The following is a 21910-nucleotide window of genomic DNA, read 5'->3' as shown; positions in this document are numbered from 1 at the left end:
GAGAAGGGACTGTTTTGTTGAAACCAGGATACAGGTGAAGTTTTCATTTGCCTTCATGACCATATCAATAATCTATGGATCATCACTTCATTCCTATAAGCAGAATGCCTCCCCTGTAGCTACTGGCATCAATGAAGAGACAACCCCTGTGCTTGATGGGAGTATGACACTGCAACAACTCCCACAAAACCCACTTCCTTTCCAGCAAACAGAGACAAACAACAATGAACACGAGCGCATCATTATTCTTGAACACACAGGAGAGGGCTGCATCTGTTTCTGGCAAACATGAGATCAGACCTCTGGTATTTCTTTGTCTTCTGCTTCCAAATTGAAGTCCTAGCAGGTAAGTGACATATCTTCTACTTTATTTTTTATTATGTTGTAATTGTCAGCATGCAGAAAAAATAGAGAAAGTAGACACCAAACAAAAAGAGAGTCTTGTGTTTTAAAAACAGGAAACAAGTTCAGAATAGTCCAAGCACCTGGTGAAGGGCACTCTGTCGTCCATGTCACCATGGATGATTGAGCCTGCCTTGCTGTCTTTGATAGTGTATTTTAACATGAACAAATATGTTCAAAGACCATTAAATTTTAAATTTGCCCGCTTGGAGTTATCTGCCGGTGGATAAAATAGAAGAATAGCTTCCTATTCTCAGCAAAAGATGAAAGACAAACTGACTTTTGTCAACAGAATGAAAATCAAATAGCTCTGACATTTGGGCTGGGAATTCTATGGAAGAAAATGAAATGGAATGGTTTCAAAAAAAGGATTTTGATTTAATTCTTTCCTGGATGATACATTGTTTGAAATGTATAGGTTGCCATTGGGGTTTTATTAATATTAGGTGTCAGGTTTCCTCAAAAGGACAAGGAGGAGTATACGATTAAAAATACTCCTCTATTCCTATATTAAAAATCATTCTACAATCTTTTATTCTTTGTCTTGGATGGTATATGTCAGAATCTGTATGAATTGTTTAAGCAAGGGTACCTATAAGTTACTATGTGTGTTTCTGATGCGTCTTACTCAACACATTTTTGTATTATTTTTCTTTTCTCTTTACTCTGAGTCTTGTTCTTGAGACTGGGATAAATGAAGTGAAGTTAAATGGGGGAAGTTCCATTAATAGAAAATGTAGAGGCAGAAGTTCTGGTAGGTATATTCCTATCTAGAAATGTATTTTCCAGGAGTAAACATTGGTTTCTTCTCCAAAAAATGTCAAAACTAAAATTGGATAAAAACCAGTGTTTGATCTTGTGCTGTCTCCAAGTTACTTAAAGAAAAAGAGAAATGAGGTTATATTTAGAATCAATCCTAAGAGTCATTCTGGGCTGCCTCCTTGTTAATGATGCCTTTTCTGCCTCCTCATGAAGTCCTTTAGCAGCCAGGGTGGCCTATGAATAACACTGGAATAGAAATTCATCCACTCATTCATCTTCTGACTCGCTTGTCCGTCCATTCATGCAGCACAGGATCCTTGCCACACAGAAGGCAATGTGTTAGCTGCTATATGTGCAACTATGAGTAGCACCAGGCACCTTCTGCTCTTCTGAAACAAACTGAAGGCTAGGGAATAAAGTAAGCAGTCTCATAAACTTGTGATAAATATGGATGAAAAAGTCAGCTATATAAGAGAATATACCAGGGAACCTGACCAGATGGGGTAAGTGTGTGTAGCTGTGGTTGGAGAACAGGTTTTATTGAAGACTTTCCTTTGGAACTGACACTAGACATTTGAAGGAGGAATCAATGGGGAGAGAATAGAATAAACGTGGGAAGAAAATCCTATGGTATGGAAAAAGTAAACACAAAGCACACTTTTTTCATGTCAGGAAAGAAAGAAGTAAGGCAAGAGGACTGGGAGAGAGAGATAGCCCAGGAAGGGAGGAAAAGAGGGACAGGGAAGATGAGTCTGGAAAGGAAAACAGAGGCTAGACTACTTACACTGGAAAGATTTTGAATTTTCTTCTGAGAACATTTGTACAAATCATGGCAGGGTTTAGTATGTCCTACTCAAGATATTTGAGTCAGAGTTGCTGTTATTTCTGTAGAAGGATGGATCCAGACTTAGAAAGCATCATTATAGGTTGCCAAACTGATAAATAAATCATACTTCTGGAATAATATTTATCTGAGATTCCAAATGAATAAGAGCAAGGATCGTTCTCACCTCACAGAAAACTAAGTTATGTGGTGTTCTGCTTTCCAGTCAATTAGGCGTCAGGACTGGGGGCATGAGTGGTAATAGAGGAAATAGCAGTCACCATATGTAAAATAATACTATGCTGCATAGGCCCAGTATGTCCCATTAAGGAAACAACAATAAGCCCAAAGAGCTAAATTCAAGCAAAATAAGCACTTGTACTTTCTAATGCAAAGTTGAATTTAGGACATCATAATTACATGTGCTCTCCCTCTTAAGCTACACCCCTAGAGCTTCTGTATATAGTTTGTTTTTCAGATAGGGTCTTGTGATAACTTTGGCCAGTCTGGCTTGGAACCATGATTGTCTTACCTCTACTTGCTGAGTAGTTGGGACCACAGACATATGCCATCATGCCCAGTTTGTTTTTGAAATAGGGCTTGATAACTATTGCTTGGGCTGGCTTTAAACCATGACCCTCTTGTCTCCATCTCCTGAGTAGCTAGGATTGAAGAAAGCATGCATCACCATACCTGGCCTCTGTATTATATTTTTAAGTTTTCACAACTTTGTAGATTTTGTCATGCCTTGAAGATGTAGGCTTTGCCTTCACTCTTTTTTTGAAGAAGGAATCAGTCCACAAAAAGCTAAGTGATCATTACATAGTAGCTAATGGTGGAACCAGGGTTATAATCCTAGTGTATTTGACTTCAACATCTTTCTAAACTCTATTGAAGGAGCAGATTTATAAGATGAATCTTATGATGGGAGAGAACTTCTGACCAACTTTGTTGTTGGGTTGGCCAATTATGAAGGTTGGGAATCTTGATATTCTCAGTTTTTGATACATATCTCAATGCAAAACTCAATGAAGGCTTTGAATAGTTCTGGAAGGGTAAGAAATTTTGCCTTGTAGAAGAATCTGGAAGAAACGTGAACCTCTAACTGCATTTGGAAGGGCTTCTTAGGCCTTACAAGCATGATGCCCTGGTGGGTGGTCTGCTGAAAGAAAGACTACTTTCTTGTAGAAAGACTATTCTGAGAGTAATATGGTGAACACAGATGAGTGGGAACAGTGGAGGGCAGAGGGTGCCTGAGCCATGCATGAATCCTATGCAGTGTTTGTTCTGGAAGCTGGGAGGGCACTTCTCAGAGCCTTGTTGTTTCATTGGGGCTGATGGAAGCAGCCATTCCTGAATCCTGCCCCCGCTGGACAAACAGCCACTTGACATGGATCTACCCACAGAGCTGGAAGAGAAGTCTGTGGATCTGATTAATCTCGGGATTCAGTGATGCCCTGGAATTACCCCTTTCAGTATTCATGCTGTATTGAAAAAAGAAATAAAAATGTCCCAAATTGCCAATCTTTAAAACAAACATTTTAAGTAGTTGTACAAAGGAGTTGTCATTAAACAAAGCAGTTCATTAATACAATGCATCTTGATTAATGTCACTCCTTTCAACATTCTCCACTCATCCCTCTCATTATTTTTGATGGATGAATTGAAGGTAGTTCTCCTCGACGTAGCAAACTTGATTTTGTTCCTTCAATATTGATTACCACTAATTTTTCTTGATTTTATTCCTGCAATATAGACATTTATTTTTCTTTGTTGTGACATCTTTTCTTCTTCTTCCTTCCCCCCCCCCACTTTCTCCTTTTCCTCCTTCTCCTTTCTTGACATTTTGTTCACACGATGAAATTTCTTCTTAACTCTTTTCCTCTAGTAAAATTTGGAAGGTTGCCTAGAGTTCTTAATTTACTAAGTCATAGTCATATGCAGAGGATTATAATTGAACATTTAATATTTATTCTTTTTTTGTGAGTGTGGGGATTGAACCCATGGCATTGCATATGCTAGGCAAATGGTCTCCCACTGTACAACATCTCAGTCCTATTGATTTATTCTTGTAGTGAAATAAATATGAGGATCCCCTCACCTGGTGTGCTTTGCTCTCTGCCCCTGCACTGACATCAGAACTTAGAAGTGTTTTTTCCTTCCCATTTCCAGCTTAATGTCCTCCCCAACCCCCCCCCCCACCCTCCTGCCCAGCTGCATTGAGAATCCCCGTCCCATGTCTGGGTTTTGTGCAAATGATTTAAAATGACTTTTTCCTTGATACTTACATCACCTCTCTTCCATGACAGCATCATTCAGGACATTGGCATCTGTCTTATAACCTCTGTTTTGAGCCAGTTGTTGTGGTCTTCAGACCCATCTGGCTCCTTGAATCTCAGCACAGGTGAAGCTGTCTTTATTTAACCCTGCTAGGTGGCTGATAGCTTTCCTGGGACTGGGATTCCTCTTGGACTACTAATTTTTTATTTTTAAATGTATCTTTATTTTTTTAAGTAGTTGTACAAAGGAGTTACCATTAAACAGAGCAGTTTAAGAACACAGTGCCTCTTGATCGATGTCACCCGCTTTGGACTGCTGTTTTACCTCTGAGTAGTTTTCATCTAGTATCTGCTGGTTTTGAGGATTTCATGAGGATAATGAGTGAGGAGTTCTCATTTTTTTTAAATTAGTAACTTAAACAACAACAGCAACAACTTTCTACAATTCTGTAGTATTAAAAGCCATTCATTTTAATATTGGAATCTAGAAATCCCACTAGCATACAACTCTGTTTCTTTGTGTGTTTTCATTGGGCCTTTTTGATCTACAGACTCAAGCTTTATCTTTATTTGTATTTACTTAGTCATATCTTTTCTTCTACTTTCCCTCCAGCTTTCTAGAGATGTTTATTATTCTCATGTAAGAAGTTAAATCCCTGCCTCTCTCATCTTTAGTAAAATAAATGGTGCTTGTAACTTGGGTTACTTGTTAACAACTATTTTAGATTAAAAGGAATGTGAAAGTGTCTAAATTAGCAGGAGCATATTCCCACTTCTTGGATGAAACAAAATGAGTTGTTGGGAAGATCCAATTTCTCATCCCAGCTTTACTCCCATTAAGATCTATAGCCTCGCTTGACTTAAAAAATACTTGATAAGAAATGTACTCATTACTCTGCTCATGTAACTGTAACCCCTCTGTACAGTATTTTCACAATAAAAACTTATTTAAAAATACAGATGTAAAGTGAGCAAAAGCTACAATTTATGTCTCCTTATTCTCAGAATAAATTGGGATGAGCTTGAGGAATCCATTTATTGATTAACAACTCAAGTGTTTGCTGAACTCATAATGAAAGGTCTTTTTATTTTGTACTATCCACTGCTAATGAAAAAAATTCCATGGAAGTGTTTGATTGCACTCATTTAATTGTAGTGGAAGTTTCTTATCTACATGAATCCATTTCTGCAGGCAGAAAAGTTACAACACAATCACTGGGAATTGACACTGCCAAGGCAAGGACTCAGACTGTTTTCAAGTTTCAGTACATGGAGAAGCTTAATGCACAATGGTTAATGAATAAATAGCTACAGAAATTAGTGTGAAGCACACACAATTGCATATCAAAGAAATGATTTTATATTTTTGCCTGTAGGATATAACCCTTTCAATCATGGAACACGTGTGTTTAAAACTCCTCCTGTATTTGTGGCAAAAATATGCCCAATATACTTTGAAAGAGAAGACATATCTGAAAAGCACTATCTTTAGTTTAATGTTAAAAATGTCTTATTTCATAGCACATCCTTTTAGATATAAAGATTTACTTTCTTTAAAATGAGAAGCTGGTCTAAATTATTGGGCAAAGAGATTCATTCAGCTATGTAGCCTCTGGGATCATATTTATGTAGGTTCAAATTATGGTTCTACTGCATATTGCTTTATTACTTTGGACCAGTTACTCCAGCCTAAGTTTCCCTTTCTCAAAACACAAGGACTTAAAAGGTGGTTATGAGAAGAAAGTGATATACTTCCTACAGTATACTTAACATAGTACCCTATACATAAGAAGCACTAAATACTTATTATGTGGAAACTCCTGAAAGCTATTGGGGTTCTAAGAATTATCTGGCATCATTCAGTTTCAGTCTTTGCCTGTGAACTGGGAAATAAGTATTTCCTAGCACTTAGCAAATGGTACCTCTTGTTCAACTTTTCTTATTGCTCTCCTAGGCTCCTCTCCTAGGCTCATTCTAAGGGCATTTTCCAATGTCATACATAGTTTCCATGTTCCTTTATTTATCCATTAAAAATACTGTTTAACTGGGCACTGGTGGCTCACACCTATAATCCTAGCTACTCAGGAGGCTGAGATCTGAGGGTCATGGTTCAAAGCCAGCCCAGGCAGGAAAGTCTGGGAGACTCTTATTTATTTGTTTATTTTTTGGGTCCAGTTGTAGGGCTTAAACTCTGGGCGTGGGTGCTATCCCTCAGCTCTTCAGCTCAATGATAGCGCTCTACCACTTGAGCCACAGCGCCACTTCCAGCTTTTTTCTGCTTATGTGGTGCTGAGGAATCGAACCCAGAGCCTCATGCATGCAAGGCAAGCACTCTACCACTGAGCCACCTTCCCAGCCCTGGGAGACTCTTATATCTAATAAAAACACCAGAAAACTGGAAGTGGCTCTGTGGCTCAAGTGATAGAGCGCTATCCTTGAGCTGAAGAGCTCAGAGATAGCTCCCAGGCCCAGAGTTCAAGCCCCATGACCACCACCACCATCACCAACAAAAAACCCAAACCCTCCAAAACAAAAAAATATTGTTGAGTTTCTAATGTAACAGTTCCAGATCTTGAGGTTATTTAGACAACTATGGTGCAGTCCTTACCAATATAGCAATCTTGGCTAAATGAATAAGACAAGAATAATTATGACCCAGTATTACTTGAATCATGAATGTGCCAATTGGAGCAAAGTACTGTTAAGAGGGTAAAGTTAGGACCCTGGGGGAATCCCAGGAATACCTAAAGGAGAGGAGTTGACATTTAAAAATGACTCTTAAAGAGAGAATGAAAGTTTCTATCAGACAAAGAGGATGCTTAGTTTGCGAGAACAGAAGTACTGAAGTGAAAAGAATGGTCAAAAACATCAGTGTGGTTTGAAGGATTGTGAAAGTATTTTGTGTCATGCCAAAGTGACTGGATTTTTACCTTATACGCAACAGGGAGCCCTTAAAACAGGTAACTGTAAGGCTTTTCAGAAACCCAATTTTGGGAGCAGCCTGGAGGAAGTATATGGAAGGAAGAACCTGATGTCAGGAAGAAGCTGGTTCTATAGTTGAGGTAGACAGGAAAAAGACCTGGCTTAGCAATGGGAATAGAGACAAAAGATGGAACTCAAGATGTATCTAGGAGCTGAAGTCAACTGTACTTAATGACCAATTTGATGAGGAAAGTCAGGGAGAGGGAGAAAGGAAGACTGAGGGCCCTAGTTCCAGTCTAGTGACTCCTTAAATTATGAGTGAACATTGAATTCAGTTTGGAAATGTTGCACTTCATGTGTTAAGAGTATATCCAGAGAGATATACAGAGAGGAATTAGAAAAAAAAGACTGATGGGCCAAGCTGTAGATTAAAAACCAAAACAGGTTTCTATGATTAAAACTAGAGCTGAAGATATAAATGAATTAACACAGCAAACCTCTCATTCATGTGTCCATAGAGCTGTGCCCGGCAACTAAGAAATAGAGAGCAATGTGTGTATTAGGGATGGTAAGGGGAAACAAAGGAGGCAACAATGCTTGATAAGAAATGTACTCATTACCTTGCCCATGTAATTGTAACCCCTCTGTACGGTATTTTCACAATAAAAAAACCTTATTAATAAAAAAAGAATATGGATTAAACCCTCTCTCCCTCCCTCCTAGGTTCACTTAATCTGTGATTTCCCTAATCGGAAGATTTTAAATCAGTGGCAGTGGAATAACTAACAAAGTATCTTATTTGCAAATTAATTACTTGGTGAATATTGCTGAAGACTTTTGTAACACCTCTGGGAGTCTCTATTTTTCACAAAGAAAATACACTTCTAACCAAGAGAAAATGAACCCTCCATTTTCTTATTGTACACATTTAGAGAACCAAGGGTTGTTTTGTATGCCTTCGAGAGTTCCTTGGAGAGTAAAAGGGAATTCACGCTCATGTGCGTGTGTGTGTGTGTGTGTGTGTGTGTGTGTGTGCGCGCGCGCACGCGCACGCATGCGTGTGTGTGTGTGTGTGTATTCTTTTTTGTTATTTTTTGGCTTTATCTTCCTTTTTTCACATTTTTGACATTCTTTCTTCTAAATGTTTGGAATTTAAATTGGATGGAGTTTTTTTTACCGATCCCCCCTACATCTTTAGGCTCTATCACTTCTTGAAGTCCCAGATGACTTTCAGTCATAATTAAAGTATAGAGATGCTACATATTTAATAATCTACTGGCCAAGATTCTAAAAGTATTAGCTAGCTGCCTCATGAGAAAATGAATTATTCTGATGGAGGGTGAAAAAGTTGTTGGAAGCACATTTTTAGCAATGCCAGAATTTCTTAGTAAAAGATCAAATGTCACTAAAAATCTAATGTAAGCATTATAATTATTAGAACGTCAGCTCTCATGCCACATTCTCATGCTGTGCTAAGCTAGGGCTTATCATTGTTTGATTATAGAAAATGTGTTTAATAAGCACTATCAATAACTGCAGACTCAGGAGATCTTATCTTTCTATCATTCAGAGACTTTTGTGGTTAAATGTCTGAGGTAAAGAGAATAAAGTCACGCTGTTGATCCGTTTTGCACCTCCCCTCCTTCCCCCCATGTCATAAGTATTCTCTAAACTTTTCTCCAAAGAATATTTTAACCAGGAATAATGCAACTGTCTGCAAGGAAATCTAGCCAGATTATTTTCTTTTTTTCTGTTTTTAATGTATATATATTTATTATCTTTAAGTAGTTGTACAAAGAAGTTGCCATTTAACAAAGTAGTTTATGAATACAATAGATCTTGATCAATGTCATTCCTTTCAACATTCTCATTTCATCCTTTCCCTACCCACCTCTTCCCTCACTCTTCTTGATTTTAGAGGATATACATCAGATTCTTGACTGCATTCCCTTCTTCTTCTCCTCTGCATTTGTTGATTCCTTCTTCCTTGACCTCACTCTACCCCGTTGGGTACCCACTTCACAGTGTTTTGTTTTGCTAAACTTTGATTTTGTCCTTCTAAAGAATTACACAATTTGAGTTCTCCCTTAAATCTACTGTATTCCAATAAATGCACTTATATACACTTGTACACCACCCAAAGTATTTACTTGTAAATTGATAAGCTAAACCTATTAGCCAGATTATTTTATATTGAGAAATGAAAATAGTTAAGATACTTAAAAGAACCAACTTGCAAATAGACTTTTCTGAACCATGGTGCAGTTCTCTGGGGGATAATCTTCCTCCAGAGATTTTATCATCAGACTTCTAAGAGAGACATGCTCTTATCTTTGCAAAATCTAAAGACTTAAAAAACTTGGCATAAAATTCTGATTCTAATTTTGAAAACATTATTAGTCTATTGTGCATGTATGGAAAAGTAATGACTATATCAAAGACAATGGGAGAGGAGATATTTTGAAACAAGATTTTATAATATTTATGCTATATATAATTGTTGTATAATATACACCTATAATAGTTATTATAATATTTAAAATATAATGTAATGTTTTTATACTAGGTGAAGAAAAGATAAGTGTGAGAGAAAAGAAGAAACAGAAACAACAAAAGACTGATGAGGGGAACATTCAAAATTTGTAGCTGCTTGTACAGCAATGGAATTAACTAAACAGATTTGACATACTACCACTCAAAACAGACAGCGGGTTTAAATCCTAATGGTTCCATACAGTATTCCAGGTTTAATATTAGACTTGGAGATAAGAACATCCAAAGGGAGTGGAGAAAAGAGTTTAGACTCTTCTATCATTGTAAGACATTAATGTATTCAGATTTCCCCTAACTTGTCTATTAATTGGCAATCATTTTCATTAGGGATATTCTCTTTCTGATTTTTTTTCTGAATGCTACCAAAGGCTAAGGAGAATTGCTAGGTCAGCATATCAGGTCTTTGAGTGCCAATACAATCTTGAGGGAATTGATTAGCTATCATGGCTGAAAATATTGAAATTGTAGACTTAGAGTTGTCAATTTTTTCTTAGAGGAAAATGAAACATTAGATATATGAAAGCTTGAGCCTTCTCATCCTACATTTAATAATAAAAAATAGGACTCAGATAGATTTTAGATTATCACAATAATTGAAACTGAATAATTTAGAGTGTCCACTAAAAATGACACATTGGAGCTGCCCACTGATTTCAATGGCACACACTCAGCACTGTCAGACAAGCAAAACTCAATCCTTCTTCACCTTCCTAAATACTTTTGTGGGCAAGAAAGATAGTCTCCTTTATTTAAACATTTCCTGATTTTTCTTGGGGGTGGGGATATCCGATCAGAAGAGAAGATAATGGAAAGTTGGCTTCTTCTTCAAGGAACTCCTCTAAGGGCTAAGTTTTATTCATCTTGGTTGTTAGAAATCTCATCCTTAATCCACAGAAAATAAGTGCTGGAAAGTACTTCAAGATAATTTTCTTTTGCTTTGTCTCACAATGCAAGTGGCACCTGATTTCCTTGAGAATCAAGGCATTGTGTTCCCACCATTACATGTCACCTTGTGTTGGGTTTTAGGTCCCTGGGTGTGCTCAAAATGGAGAAAGTGCTGACAAAATAACCCTAAGAAGAAGAGAATGCTTCTTGCTTATTTTGTGTACACAACGGCCAGCCCCAGACACTTTTGCTCCAGGATCTCTTTGTGGTTTACTTTCTGTCACTCTAAAGTCTCTGGGAAATTTGCTCTAAACATGTCCAAAGGAACTGAGAACCAGTCTTATCTTCCTCAGCAGAGTTAGACACAGGAGCATCAAGTAGCATCAATGCAACATAATGCACTTCAGAAAAACAAGTCCCCAAGAAAATTGCCGGTGCAAAAGATAAAACTAGCATCATTTTCCTTTGCATATTTGGAGTATTAAAAAATGTGAAGCAGTCCAGAGTCACCCAAAGTGATATTAATGTGTCTAATAATCTGCACAAAGGTCAGATTACTTCTGGTTTAAATGTACTCCAAGGATGTAATCTTGGGAAACAAAGCTTATCAAGGAGAATGCTTTCCACTAGATTATTTACCTTGCAGAATCTGGGAGATAAAATATAAAGACAAAAGTTTGAGCCTGGAAGAACAATGAATGCTCTAGAACAAAAAGTAGCTTCTAAATTCTACTTATCTCTCTGGGTTCTAGGTTCTGGGTTCTGTGTCAGTTTTTTAACTTGGCAATTTCCCTTCTTGGGGCGGGGGTCAACTATTTAATCCTTTTAATATTACTTTTAGACATTTGTTTAGTACTTGGTTTTCTTTTTGAATAATTTATACAACTACAATTAGAAACTGAAGTGTTTGTTTTTGCAATCAAATCCCCCATCTAAAAATCAGTTCCCTAGGAATATACAAAATTTAATGAAAGCCTAGCAATATTAAGAAAAACACATCTCTATAAATCTATTAGTAAACACATTGGTGGCATGCAAGTGCTCACAAATGAATTAACTAAAGAATAGTATACTCTATGGAGATCTGAAATAGTATAGTTTTTTAGAAAAAAATAGGTCAAAGCCCAACAAAATCAGTACCAGGTAATTGATACATACGGGAGACAGGTGGGGGTAAGGGGAGACGGGAAGAAGAATGAAGAGGAAAAAGAGGAGAGAATGCAGTCAAGAATTCACTGCATATATCACAGAATTAAGAAGAGTAAAGGATGGGGAGGGTCAAATAAGTAAGAGGGGGTGAGAATGTTGAAGGCAGTGGACACTGATTAAAATGCATTATATTCATAAACTGCTTTGTTAAGTGACACCTCCTTTGTATACTTACTTAAGATAAAAAATTTAAATAAAATACAAGTAATTGTAACAAATATTAAGTGAAGTTAAGAAAATAAAAGCAGAGATGTGGACAAATGGGTCCTCCTTCATGCTGCTAGTCAATGTAATAATTAGAGCACTTCTTTAAGAACACAGCAAGGCAGGATATACTGTTATAGTAATGTTTAAACATTTTGATCAAATACCGTGCTACTTCAAAAGGTTGAAAATACTGAACATAACCACAATATATAATTAGTGGATTAATTTAAATACATTATCATGGATTAATATGGAAGTCCTGTGGATAGTATGAAAGAAGGGTAATTATCCGGCTGGCATGTAGCTCAATGGTAGAATACTTGTCGAGTACATTCAAAGCCCTGTGTGAAATCTCTAGCATGGTTAAAACAAAGATAATTATAAAAATAATGGAGTGTTGACATATACCATTAAAAATAGTGAAAAAAGAATACGTTTGCTATTTGAAAAAAGAATATACATGGAAGATAAAGAGCAAAAATGCAAAGCATTGTTTCTACTTCACTGAAGGACTGAATATGTTTCCTAGAAATTCTTCATGCTTATTTAATCTCAAGAAAAAAGAGAGATTTGAAAATTTAATAATTTCCTCCAACAATTTCAATATTAAGCTGTCATAAATAAAAAGAATAAAAGAGGAAAAAAGAAGGAGCAATTTGAATTGCTAAACTAGTAGCTCAGAATCTGTCACCAGGCTTTTCTATCTTAGTATCTTCCTCCTGTGATTTCCATGTAGCAAAAAACAATCCTAGTTCCCATGAGTGCACACTTCATTTAAAAAGCACAAAAGGCAAGCAAAAATCTAGGGCTTTACCATTATCATCAGTTTTGATTCAGTCATCTGTGAAGCAGGTTCACAGAAAACATACTAATACTGTTTAAGCATTATCAAACCATAGTCTAATGTAAATATCTATTTTCATAGAATCATTCCTTTTAACTCCAGTCATATTTTTTTAGGATTTTCTCTTCCATTCTTAAACATATTCCTCCAAATTATTCCTTATTTAGCTAAGTGATATTTATACTTGAATTGAAATTTTAAAAGTCACTTTTTGAAAGGGCATTTTCTGGTCTTCCAATGAAAATTATAATCCATCCCATCGTTACCACACACTATTCCATTCCTAGCATAAAGTATGGTGCATCATTACACATTCTTTTGTTAGCCATCTGTCCCCATTGTGGAAGAGGGTAGAGACTAAATCTTTTTGACTCATACTATTCAAATATGCTATTTGATACATAATATCATGTAAGACAAGTACATTTCTGGGTAGGTTTACTTTTTTTTCTAGAATGCAACCTCATCTTTTGTCATGTTCCATTTTTATGTGTTTGGATGGGAAGTTCTTTCACTTTGGTGCAATAGACTTTATGCAAAGAAGAAATTACTTTTATACTTAAGTGTAATAAATAGAATAGCATATCATAAAGTGTCACTTTTTCTTTGTTTGCTTTCTTTTTATCCAGGAGGAATCAATGATTCTGCCAAGGAAGAGATGTTTACATTCCACAATGGAGGAGTACAAATTTTGTGCAAATTCTCTGAGACTGTCCAACAGTTTAAAATGCAACTACAGAAAGGGGAGCAAACACTCTGTTATCTCTCGAAGACCAAGGGAAGTGGACCCATCATATCCACTGAGAATCTGAAGTCCTGCCAACCTCAGTTAGCGAACAATAGTGTCGTTTTTTTCCTAAATAACTTGCATAGCTCTCATGGCTATTACTTCTGCAAGTTGTCAATTTTTGATCCTCCTCCTTTTCAAATAAAGATTATTAGTGGTGAATATTTGCATATTCACGGTAAGACATTGTTTTCATCCTTGGGGCCTTAGAATACATACATATTTTGACAACTTTCTCCCTAATGAAAACAAATAAATGGCACCTTTCATGTTTGAATTTACTTAGATGTAGTTGACAGGATCATTTAAAATGAAATACACAAATGATGATTTATTAATACAGTAATAATTGATTTTTATTATTGCTAACATACAATTTAACCACATAAGACTGTTGAGCTAGAATAAGGTCATGTTACTTTAAAATATCCAGATTGTAGCTTAGTTGCTACTGTCTCCATACTCCTAAGTTATACAGTATCTTTGTGTTGGGTTTGTGGAATAAAATGAGGTGAAAAAATAATATTTTTTTGTCAAGGTACTGGTAGCTCATGTCTATAATCCTATCTATTCAAGAGGCTGAGATCTGAGAATTAGAATTTGAAGCCAACCTAGGCAGAAAAGTCAATAAAAACACTTATCTTTGTTAATTAGGAAATAAAAATAATGACTGGTTTATACCAATACATTTTCTATATTTTGTAAAAATAGAGAAAGGCTTTTTCTATTAACCATAGTTGTAAACATCCTTAAATGATCTTTTAAGGTCTAGCGTTTTGCTGTATCACTGGAGGGAGGGTATTAACCTTCACTGGATTTCATCACTGTAATGAAGAAAAGCTTTACTTGGTTAAACAGGTCCTTTAAATATTATGAAGGAATCTACAATGCAGCATGAAAGAAGAGATTTGGTCCTCAGATTTTTACATTAATGTACCGATTTTTTTCCCTAACCCAGAATCGCAGCTTTGTTGCCAGCTGAAGTTCTGGTTACCTATAGGATGTGCAGCTTTTGTTGCAGTATGCATCTTTGTATGCATATTTATATTTTGGTTTACAAAAAAGGTGAGCAGTTTGTATTTTTTCTTTCATCAATTTTCCTATTTTCTGACTCATCAAAAAATGCACATGACTCTTGTCAGAGCAATTTGAACAAGTAGACAATTCCCTTTCTCTAAGATGTACTACTGATGAAACTAATAACTTAGAATGGGGCTTGTTTATTTGCTTATTTCATAGATAATTCATTCCAAAAAGGACTACATGGCTTACAGAGATATGTTTACACTACTATTATTTTAAAAAAATAGGTAGAAAACTAGGGGCAAAGGGAGACAGATTTTCAACAAGGAGGTTAAAAATATAAAAATAAATACCTCTGATTTTTAAGAAAATTATTAGAGGTGAATTGTGCTTAGTTGAACACAACCTACCCAAAAGTCAGGGAAAAGATGACAATAATTAGCTTTGCATGTCATTTAATTGTTATATTAAGAAAAGCAGTAAAAAGTCTTAGAAGGTACCAGCAGTAGAAATCACCAACTTCTTTACATGATATGTTTTTAGACTCCTTAATGTTGAAAGAAACTGCTGAAAAGCTGTTCAGAACAGTAAAACAATAGTGACATAAAAATTTCTCTGTGGAACAATTGTTTTAGTTGTTTGTGTCACAGGTGTTCAATCAAAAACCTTAAATCATTCTGCATATTTTGTGAGTATGCAAGTAGTCATATGTATGCCCCTCTGGTACTGGGTCAGGCAGGATGTGTGTCTGTGCTAGTCTAGACTTTTATTTTTAATTTAAATTTTATTGTAAAAGTGATGTACAGAGGGGTTGCAGTTACATAAGTGAGGTAGTGAGTATATTTCTTTTAGAACAGTACTACCTCCTTCCTCCTCTTCTCTCATTTTCCCTTCCTAACTCCCTTCCCCCTCAAGTTGTAAAGTTCATTTCCAGCATAGTATCTAGTGAATATCACTGTAGAATTGTTTCACCCTTTGTCTCACCATTTATGTGATTCCCTTTCCCTTCCCCATATCAGAAAATCTTTTTTTTTTTTTTTTGGTCATGGGTCCTAAACTCTGGGCTTGGGCACTGTCCCTCAGCTCTTCAGCTCAAGGGTAAGGCTCTACCACTTGAGCCACAGCACCACTTCTGGCTTTTTCTGCTTATGTGGTGCTGAAGAATTGAACCCAGGGCCTCATGCATGCAAGGCAAGCACTTTACCATGAAGGCACCTTCCCAGCCCCCAGAAAATCTTATATACAAGACAAAGTGTACAGAAAAAAAAACAGTGACCACAGGGAATAAACCAAAGGAGAATAAAGAAAAAATAATTGCAAACAGCACAATAAAAAACCTCTTGTTTCCATCTTGTTTCTTCTTGTTCATTTTGATAAGCATCATTTTATATGGTCATTGCATATAGCTATTGAGCCATTGTGATCCTCTCCTAAGAATATTCTATTTTGTTCTCAGTGTATTAATGCTTAAAGTGCTGTTTAATGCTGTTTAATCATGTCCAAGTGTAATTATTATTATTATTTTTACTATTCCTTTGGTTAACTTGTAGATTTATAGACTTTGACAAGGAGGCAAAGAGGAAAGAGAATGAGGTAGGACCCACAATCCAGGTCTACTAGGGAAGTAGGATAATCAAGGTAAAATGGAGAAAGTTCCACCACAGACTCTTTTACTTGAAAATCTTTTGTCTATTTTTCTCTTAGAGTCTATAGTGAAGAACCTAAGCTCATCATTACACTTTCGTCATATATCACTTTAACAAAGGATAGGAAGAAGTAAAAACAAAACAAAACAAAAACAGACTTGGAGGTGGGAAAGAGCTAAAGACAAAACCTGTTTCTTTTTCTTTCAGAAGTATGGATCCAGTGCACATGACCCTAATAATGAATACATGTACATGGCGGCAGTAAAGACAGCTAAAAAACCCCGGCTTGCAGGTATAGCTCCACTTTGGGGACTTGGATAAGGAAGAGAGTTCTTCATGTGAAACCCAGATGTGTTTTCTTAAAACAAAGGAAAATGTCCCTGAGATTTAATCTGAATATGTGAAAAATCTTTAAGCTTAGGTGAATTTCTATCCTCTGAAGTACATTCAGTATGTGTGTAAATCACTATTCAAAATAAACAAAAAATTCACAGGTCATGACTATAGCAAGAAAATTTTCCACTCAGTATTTTGAAAAATTGGGATGATTCTAAGACTTCTTTGTTGAAAAAGGTTTTTAAGTCATAACAGGCATTTATTGAGTGAGGTATTATGGGGATTAGGTGGATAGGTGGGACTATTAGACTGAGAGTAAGGAGAGAGATGTAGGCTGATGAGAAGAAGAACCTGATGAACCTGCTCAATTATTTCCATGTAAAGGCTGTTTGGGAAGTTTAAAAACATGGATGGCTTCAAATATCCTAGTCATCTGTTCTGTTGAGTTATAATGGGGTGCTGTGGAATTTGAGGAACATCAGAAAGTTTGAAGTGCCCATTGTGGAAACTTATGCATCTCATGGCTGTAAGGTGGAAGACAAAGGGACAGAAGTCATTGGATCGTTGCCACTGCTCATTTGTTAAGGGACACCCATGTTGACTGTGTTGTCATACAATAACAGCATAAAAAGGAGCCAAAAATACATCTTCAGCCCATCACCTCTTCTTTTGTTTTAAATGATAGAAATTGATGTCCCATATTGTGATTCCTTTGCATTTCCAGTAACAGCCTAGATTTGACACTTGTAGAGAGATTTATTCTGTTGATTTAGTACTGAAAAATGCATATTTTATCTCATTCATTGTCCTTATATCAGTGTAGTTTGACTTAATTGGATTGCTAAAAGCAAAGTCTGAGATAAGGACTTGGGTATAAGTAATTTAGGTGAGAGGTGATCCCAGAAAGCTGGGATTGGGGGTAGTCAAACAGGCAAGACAACCAGGCAAGTAGATGCTTAGGGTGCATTACTCAAGTATCCGCTCTGGGTTCACAGGGTGAGACCTCCTGGGACATCTTTTGGAAGTGTAGAGGCTTCCCAAAATTGCTCTGGTTTCATCTCCCCTGGTTTGGAGGGGCCTGTAGGTGGTATTACCTCCCCTTCTCTGAGTTGAACCCTGTGCTCACAAGGAAACTGTTCTTAAGCCTAAAGAGGAAGCCAGATGCCAGAAGAGCAGTGAGATGACAGAAGCAAAGCAGTCAGCACAAGCAGAATGGACCACTTGAGTAGCAGTTAGAACCAGGGATGGACTGGTTAAAAGGGAAGCACTTAGACAATGACTACTATAAGTATAGAATAGTTGGTTGGGTGAAACTTCATGGGAAATGAGGAGCTGGTGTTGGGTGTCAGAAAGAATATGAGTTCAGATGGAGCATGTACCTGTGGAAGTGGCGGTGTGTGTGTGTGTGTGTGTGTGTGTGTGTGTGTGTGTGTGTGTGTGTGTGTGTGTGTGTGTGTGTGTGTGTGTACCAGGGCAAAATGAAAAGGCTCATTGAAGGGAAGTGACCCACGGAGAGATTTTTAAAGAATATATGTCAAATTTTTGTTACAGATGTGACCTCATAATCTGGAACTCTAACATCCAGCTATTGGCCCATTACCTCCAAACTTGAGAAATTCCATTACCTAGACCACAGAGCATTGATTGGACTACCTGCATCTCCTGCTGGTGTTTTGTTCACTGGACCAGTGACTGTCAGACAATAGGATCTCAACAACTGCCTCGGTATTGCTGAGTTCTCTCAAAACCAACATCCTCTTGCAATTAGCCTTAGAGAAGACCCAGCTCATGTGTGCTCAACAAACAGACCTCATTGGGGTAGAATCTTTTCTCTCCACATCTGCTCCTAGCAACACACCAGCCAGTAAAACAAACATATCAACAAAAATATTTAAAGGCTGCCAAGGCGTATTCATCTGCCAAGCAAATGGGCAGCCAAGGACCAGCTCTGTCCTTGTTTTCAGACTACATCTTCTTTCTGGGGGATGAACATTCCTTTAAAAATCAGACAGTAGAGGGAGATGCTTCACAATCGTAGCCATTTTCTCTCTGAGATGTATGTTATTCTGTACTAATAGATGACTACTTGCACAACACTATCTTCCAGTTTCTGAATTCCAATTGACCAGTCCACAGAGGATTTAGATGCTTTCTCTTGCCTTCAATTTTCCTTTAAAAATTACTCCTACAAGTCTGCTCAACAGCCTGCAGCCCCTCTACTTAAGGGAGCTATGTCTACATTTTTCCTTTGCTGCTCAAACATAGATACTTCCTAATGAGTATAATTTGCCCACATTCTCTGTACAAACATTTCTGTTTGCTCTGCAAAACATCTTATTTCTCCAAATTCAGTTAAAATGGTTTACTTGGTTGACATTAGTGGTAGGAAACATTAGCTAGAATCAAAAGCAACTTCGTTTTATTATCTTGTTTTCTACCATTGTCTATGTTTCCATGGTGCTATTCATCACAAGCTTGGCTATTTTTTTGTATATTAGAAAACTGCAAACAATCAAAACAGTGTCTAGTCACCAAGCATTCTCCTCAGGGTAAGAATGAATTACTCACTTAGCCCACACATTGAACAACCTGAAGGTTGTTGCGAAATTTCAGGTATGCCACCTCTGGGCTTAACAGGTCAAATGGTCCTGGTGAGCCTGGGCTGAAGCTATAAGGCTGAGGGATTGCATTGAACTAGGATCATCCAGATATTTTAGGTTGAAATCACCCTGAGAATCAGCAATCTCTCTGCATTTGTACTTCTAGGATTTGGAGAGAAGTTAGGGTACATTCCCTCTCCCAGAAACCAGGCTGGAAACAAGCCCTGGCCTTTTAAGATAGACTTGTTTAGAATACGATTTGGCTGGAAAGATTCTTAAATATATGTAATATGATTATTCTTAGCTGGTGAATATTGTTTCCATTTTCTGTCCACATATCCCAAGCTTCTGAAATAGCCAAGGTGTATACAATTTTTTTTTGTAAAAAAATGAGAAAACGAGATTGTTTAGTAGTCTTAAGTTTGCAGTTACCTGCTTCATACCTTGTTTACTTTAAAAGTGAGACCTGGTGTATCATGATATATACTTATGTTAAGCATGTGTAATGCTGGTTGTGTACAGTACAGTACTGAACTTGTAATTTGAATCAAGTATGGTGTCTCTGTGGTCAGCTAGCTTGGGTGACCTGGCTGGCTTTGCAGAGGTTTTTCTCTCTGGATGGGGGTAGGCATGGGGGGGATGGCTTTCATGGTGGCCTGTCTAGCTTTGCTGTCCCAAGCTGGACATCCTGAATACTGAACATTTCAAAATGAACAATTGAAGGACACAATTCCTGTGAAATAAAAACTAGTTTGAGAGACGCCACCCATGGAGTTGGTTTTAAATAGCAGTAGGAGTGAACAAATAAACCTTTCATAATAGGTAACTGAAAATACCTCGCAGTGTCTTCTTGGGGGCAGGGAAATAATTACTTTAGCTTACCATTTGCTAATTTGATCTTGTTCTTGCATGATGTTGAACCTTGTATGGGAGTGTTGCTTCTGTTATCTATTCTTCTTCGTAAAATTGGTCATGACCACGACCTCATAAAATAGTTAAGGCACAGTTAAATGAACACTTCTTTCCCTGTGAGTTTCTGAATGGACATCTAATCACCTCTAAATGGTGTGCACTTCCTATAAAAAGAGAAAAACTGCCCAACATGGCTGCACATGCAATCACCCATATCAGCTGATCTTGGTACACAGTGACTATCTCATCCTCAGATTGCATGGAGATTTTTTCCCTCTTGCCTCCATAATGTATTTAATAGTCAAAAATTCTGCTTAGAACCTTCCTTTGCACTTAATTTCCTGGTGTCTATAGACTCTTTTGGTTTGAACAGTTTCTTAGCCTTGGTTCTTCGTGAATGAAGATTACAAGCAGTTATTTTGTACATTGTCCCTTGTTTGGGTCAATCTGACATCTCGCTATGATTAAAGAAGATCAGAGTATTTATCATCCGCAGGAATAACACACGGTATTGCACTCTTATAATTGCACCCTATAGTGCAGCTCACAATTTGGGTTTGTTGTGTCTATGGAGCTTCTCCATTGTAAAGAAACTCTGCCCCCCTTTACAGTTAATAAACCCAGATTGTGGGAAAGTACTTTGAAACATTGTAAATCTTCTGCTACTTTTCAACTTATTCTTTTGCTATCTTTGCATGGTATCATGGTGTCATCATATTCAATGAGTATAAGTTTGGTCCTATCATTAGATGTTTTCATGCTGACTTGTTTCATCTTGGGCCAGCAGGAGCACTATCAAACTGGGTCTTAGGGTTCTCCTTTAGAATCCCATCATTCTTTCTGTACGTCATTGCTTTCCAGAAGAACAGGGTACTCCACCCTCAGCTTTTTCCCTATCCCAGCACTGGAATCAGATGCTTTTTCATGAATTCTGGGTTTTCCTTGAGTAAAAAATGACTTGAGAAATCAAGACGGAGGCATTGTTTAGGCTCATTGCTATTGGGATTTCTTTGCTCCTAGGACCAGTCGGTGGACAGAGATGGGGATATATACCTATTCAAATAGATAGATAGATAGATAGATAGATAGATAGATAGATAGATAGAGACAGACAGACAGACAGACAGACAGACAGACAGACAGACAGACAGACAGACACAGGTAGCTGATAGATACACAGATAGATAGATGATAGATAATAGATGTTTTAACATAAATACAAATGCACACATTTATACACATATGTGTATGTGTGTATACAAAAATACACATGCAGTTGCGCACTAGTAACTCATGCCTGTAATCTTAGTTACTCAGGAGGTTGAAATCTGGAAGACTGAGTTTGGAAGATAACAGGGCAGAAAAGTACATGAGACTCTGTCTCCAAAATAATCAGCAAAAAGCCAGGCTGGAGGCATAGATCAAGCAGTATAGCACCAGCTGAGCCACTGCAAAGACCTAAGCTCAGGTGCCAGTCTGGCCATTCCCCAACAAATACATGAGCACACATTTACAATCTACCCATGGTCTGTCTAGAAATCAAGGCGTTCACACCTATGCCATTAATCCAATCCAATACTGCATGGTTCATTCTAGTTTGAGTGCTTTCTTTCATTTGTCTTTCTTCTGATAGTAAAAGAAACCTAATTTTATATTCTAAATATATTTATGCATGTCATTAGTCTCCTGGTAGGAAACCTCTCTCTTCTTTTCTTCCTGT

The 21910-nt window shown here is 37.1% G+C and overlaps 1 protein-coding gene across 1 annotated transcript; it reads left to right on the top strand.

The window, feature by feature from the left end:
- The first annotated feature begins 212 nt into the window (after positions 1-212).
- Positions 213-20099, top strand: Icos (inducible T cell costimulator). The gene is made up of 5 exons (XM_070018791.1): positions 213-346; positions 13516-13851; positions 14632-14738; positions 16550-16634; positions 18230-20099. Exons 1-5 carry the CDS (start codon positions 289-291, stop codon positions 18241-18243), a joined length of 600 nt encoding a protein of 199 aa, XP_069874892.1. The 5' UTR covers positions 213-288; the 3' UTR covers positions 18244-20099.
- The last annotated feature ends 1811 nt before the right edge of the window (positions 20100-21910 follow it).

Source organism: Dipodomys merriami, unplaced genomic scaffold, assembly GCF_024711535.1.
Source record: "Dipodomys merriami isolate MVZ:Mamm:240054 unplaced genomic scaffold, mDipMer1.0.p SCAF_1, whole genome shotgun sequence".
NCBI classification, from domain to species: domain Eukaryota; kingdom Metazoa; phylum Chordata; class Mammalia; order Rodentia; family Heteromyidae; genus Dipodomys; species Dipodomys merriami.
This window is presented reverse-complemented; position numbering and strand designations above follow the sequence as displayed.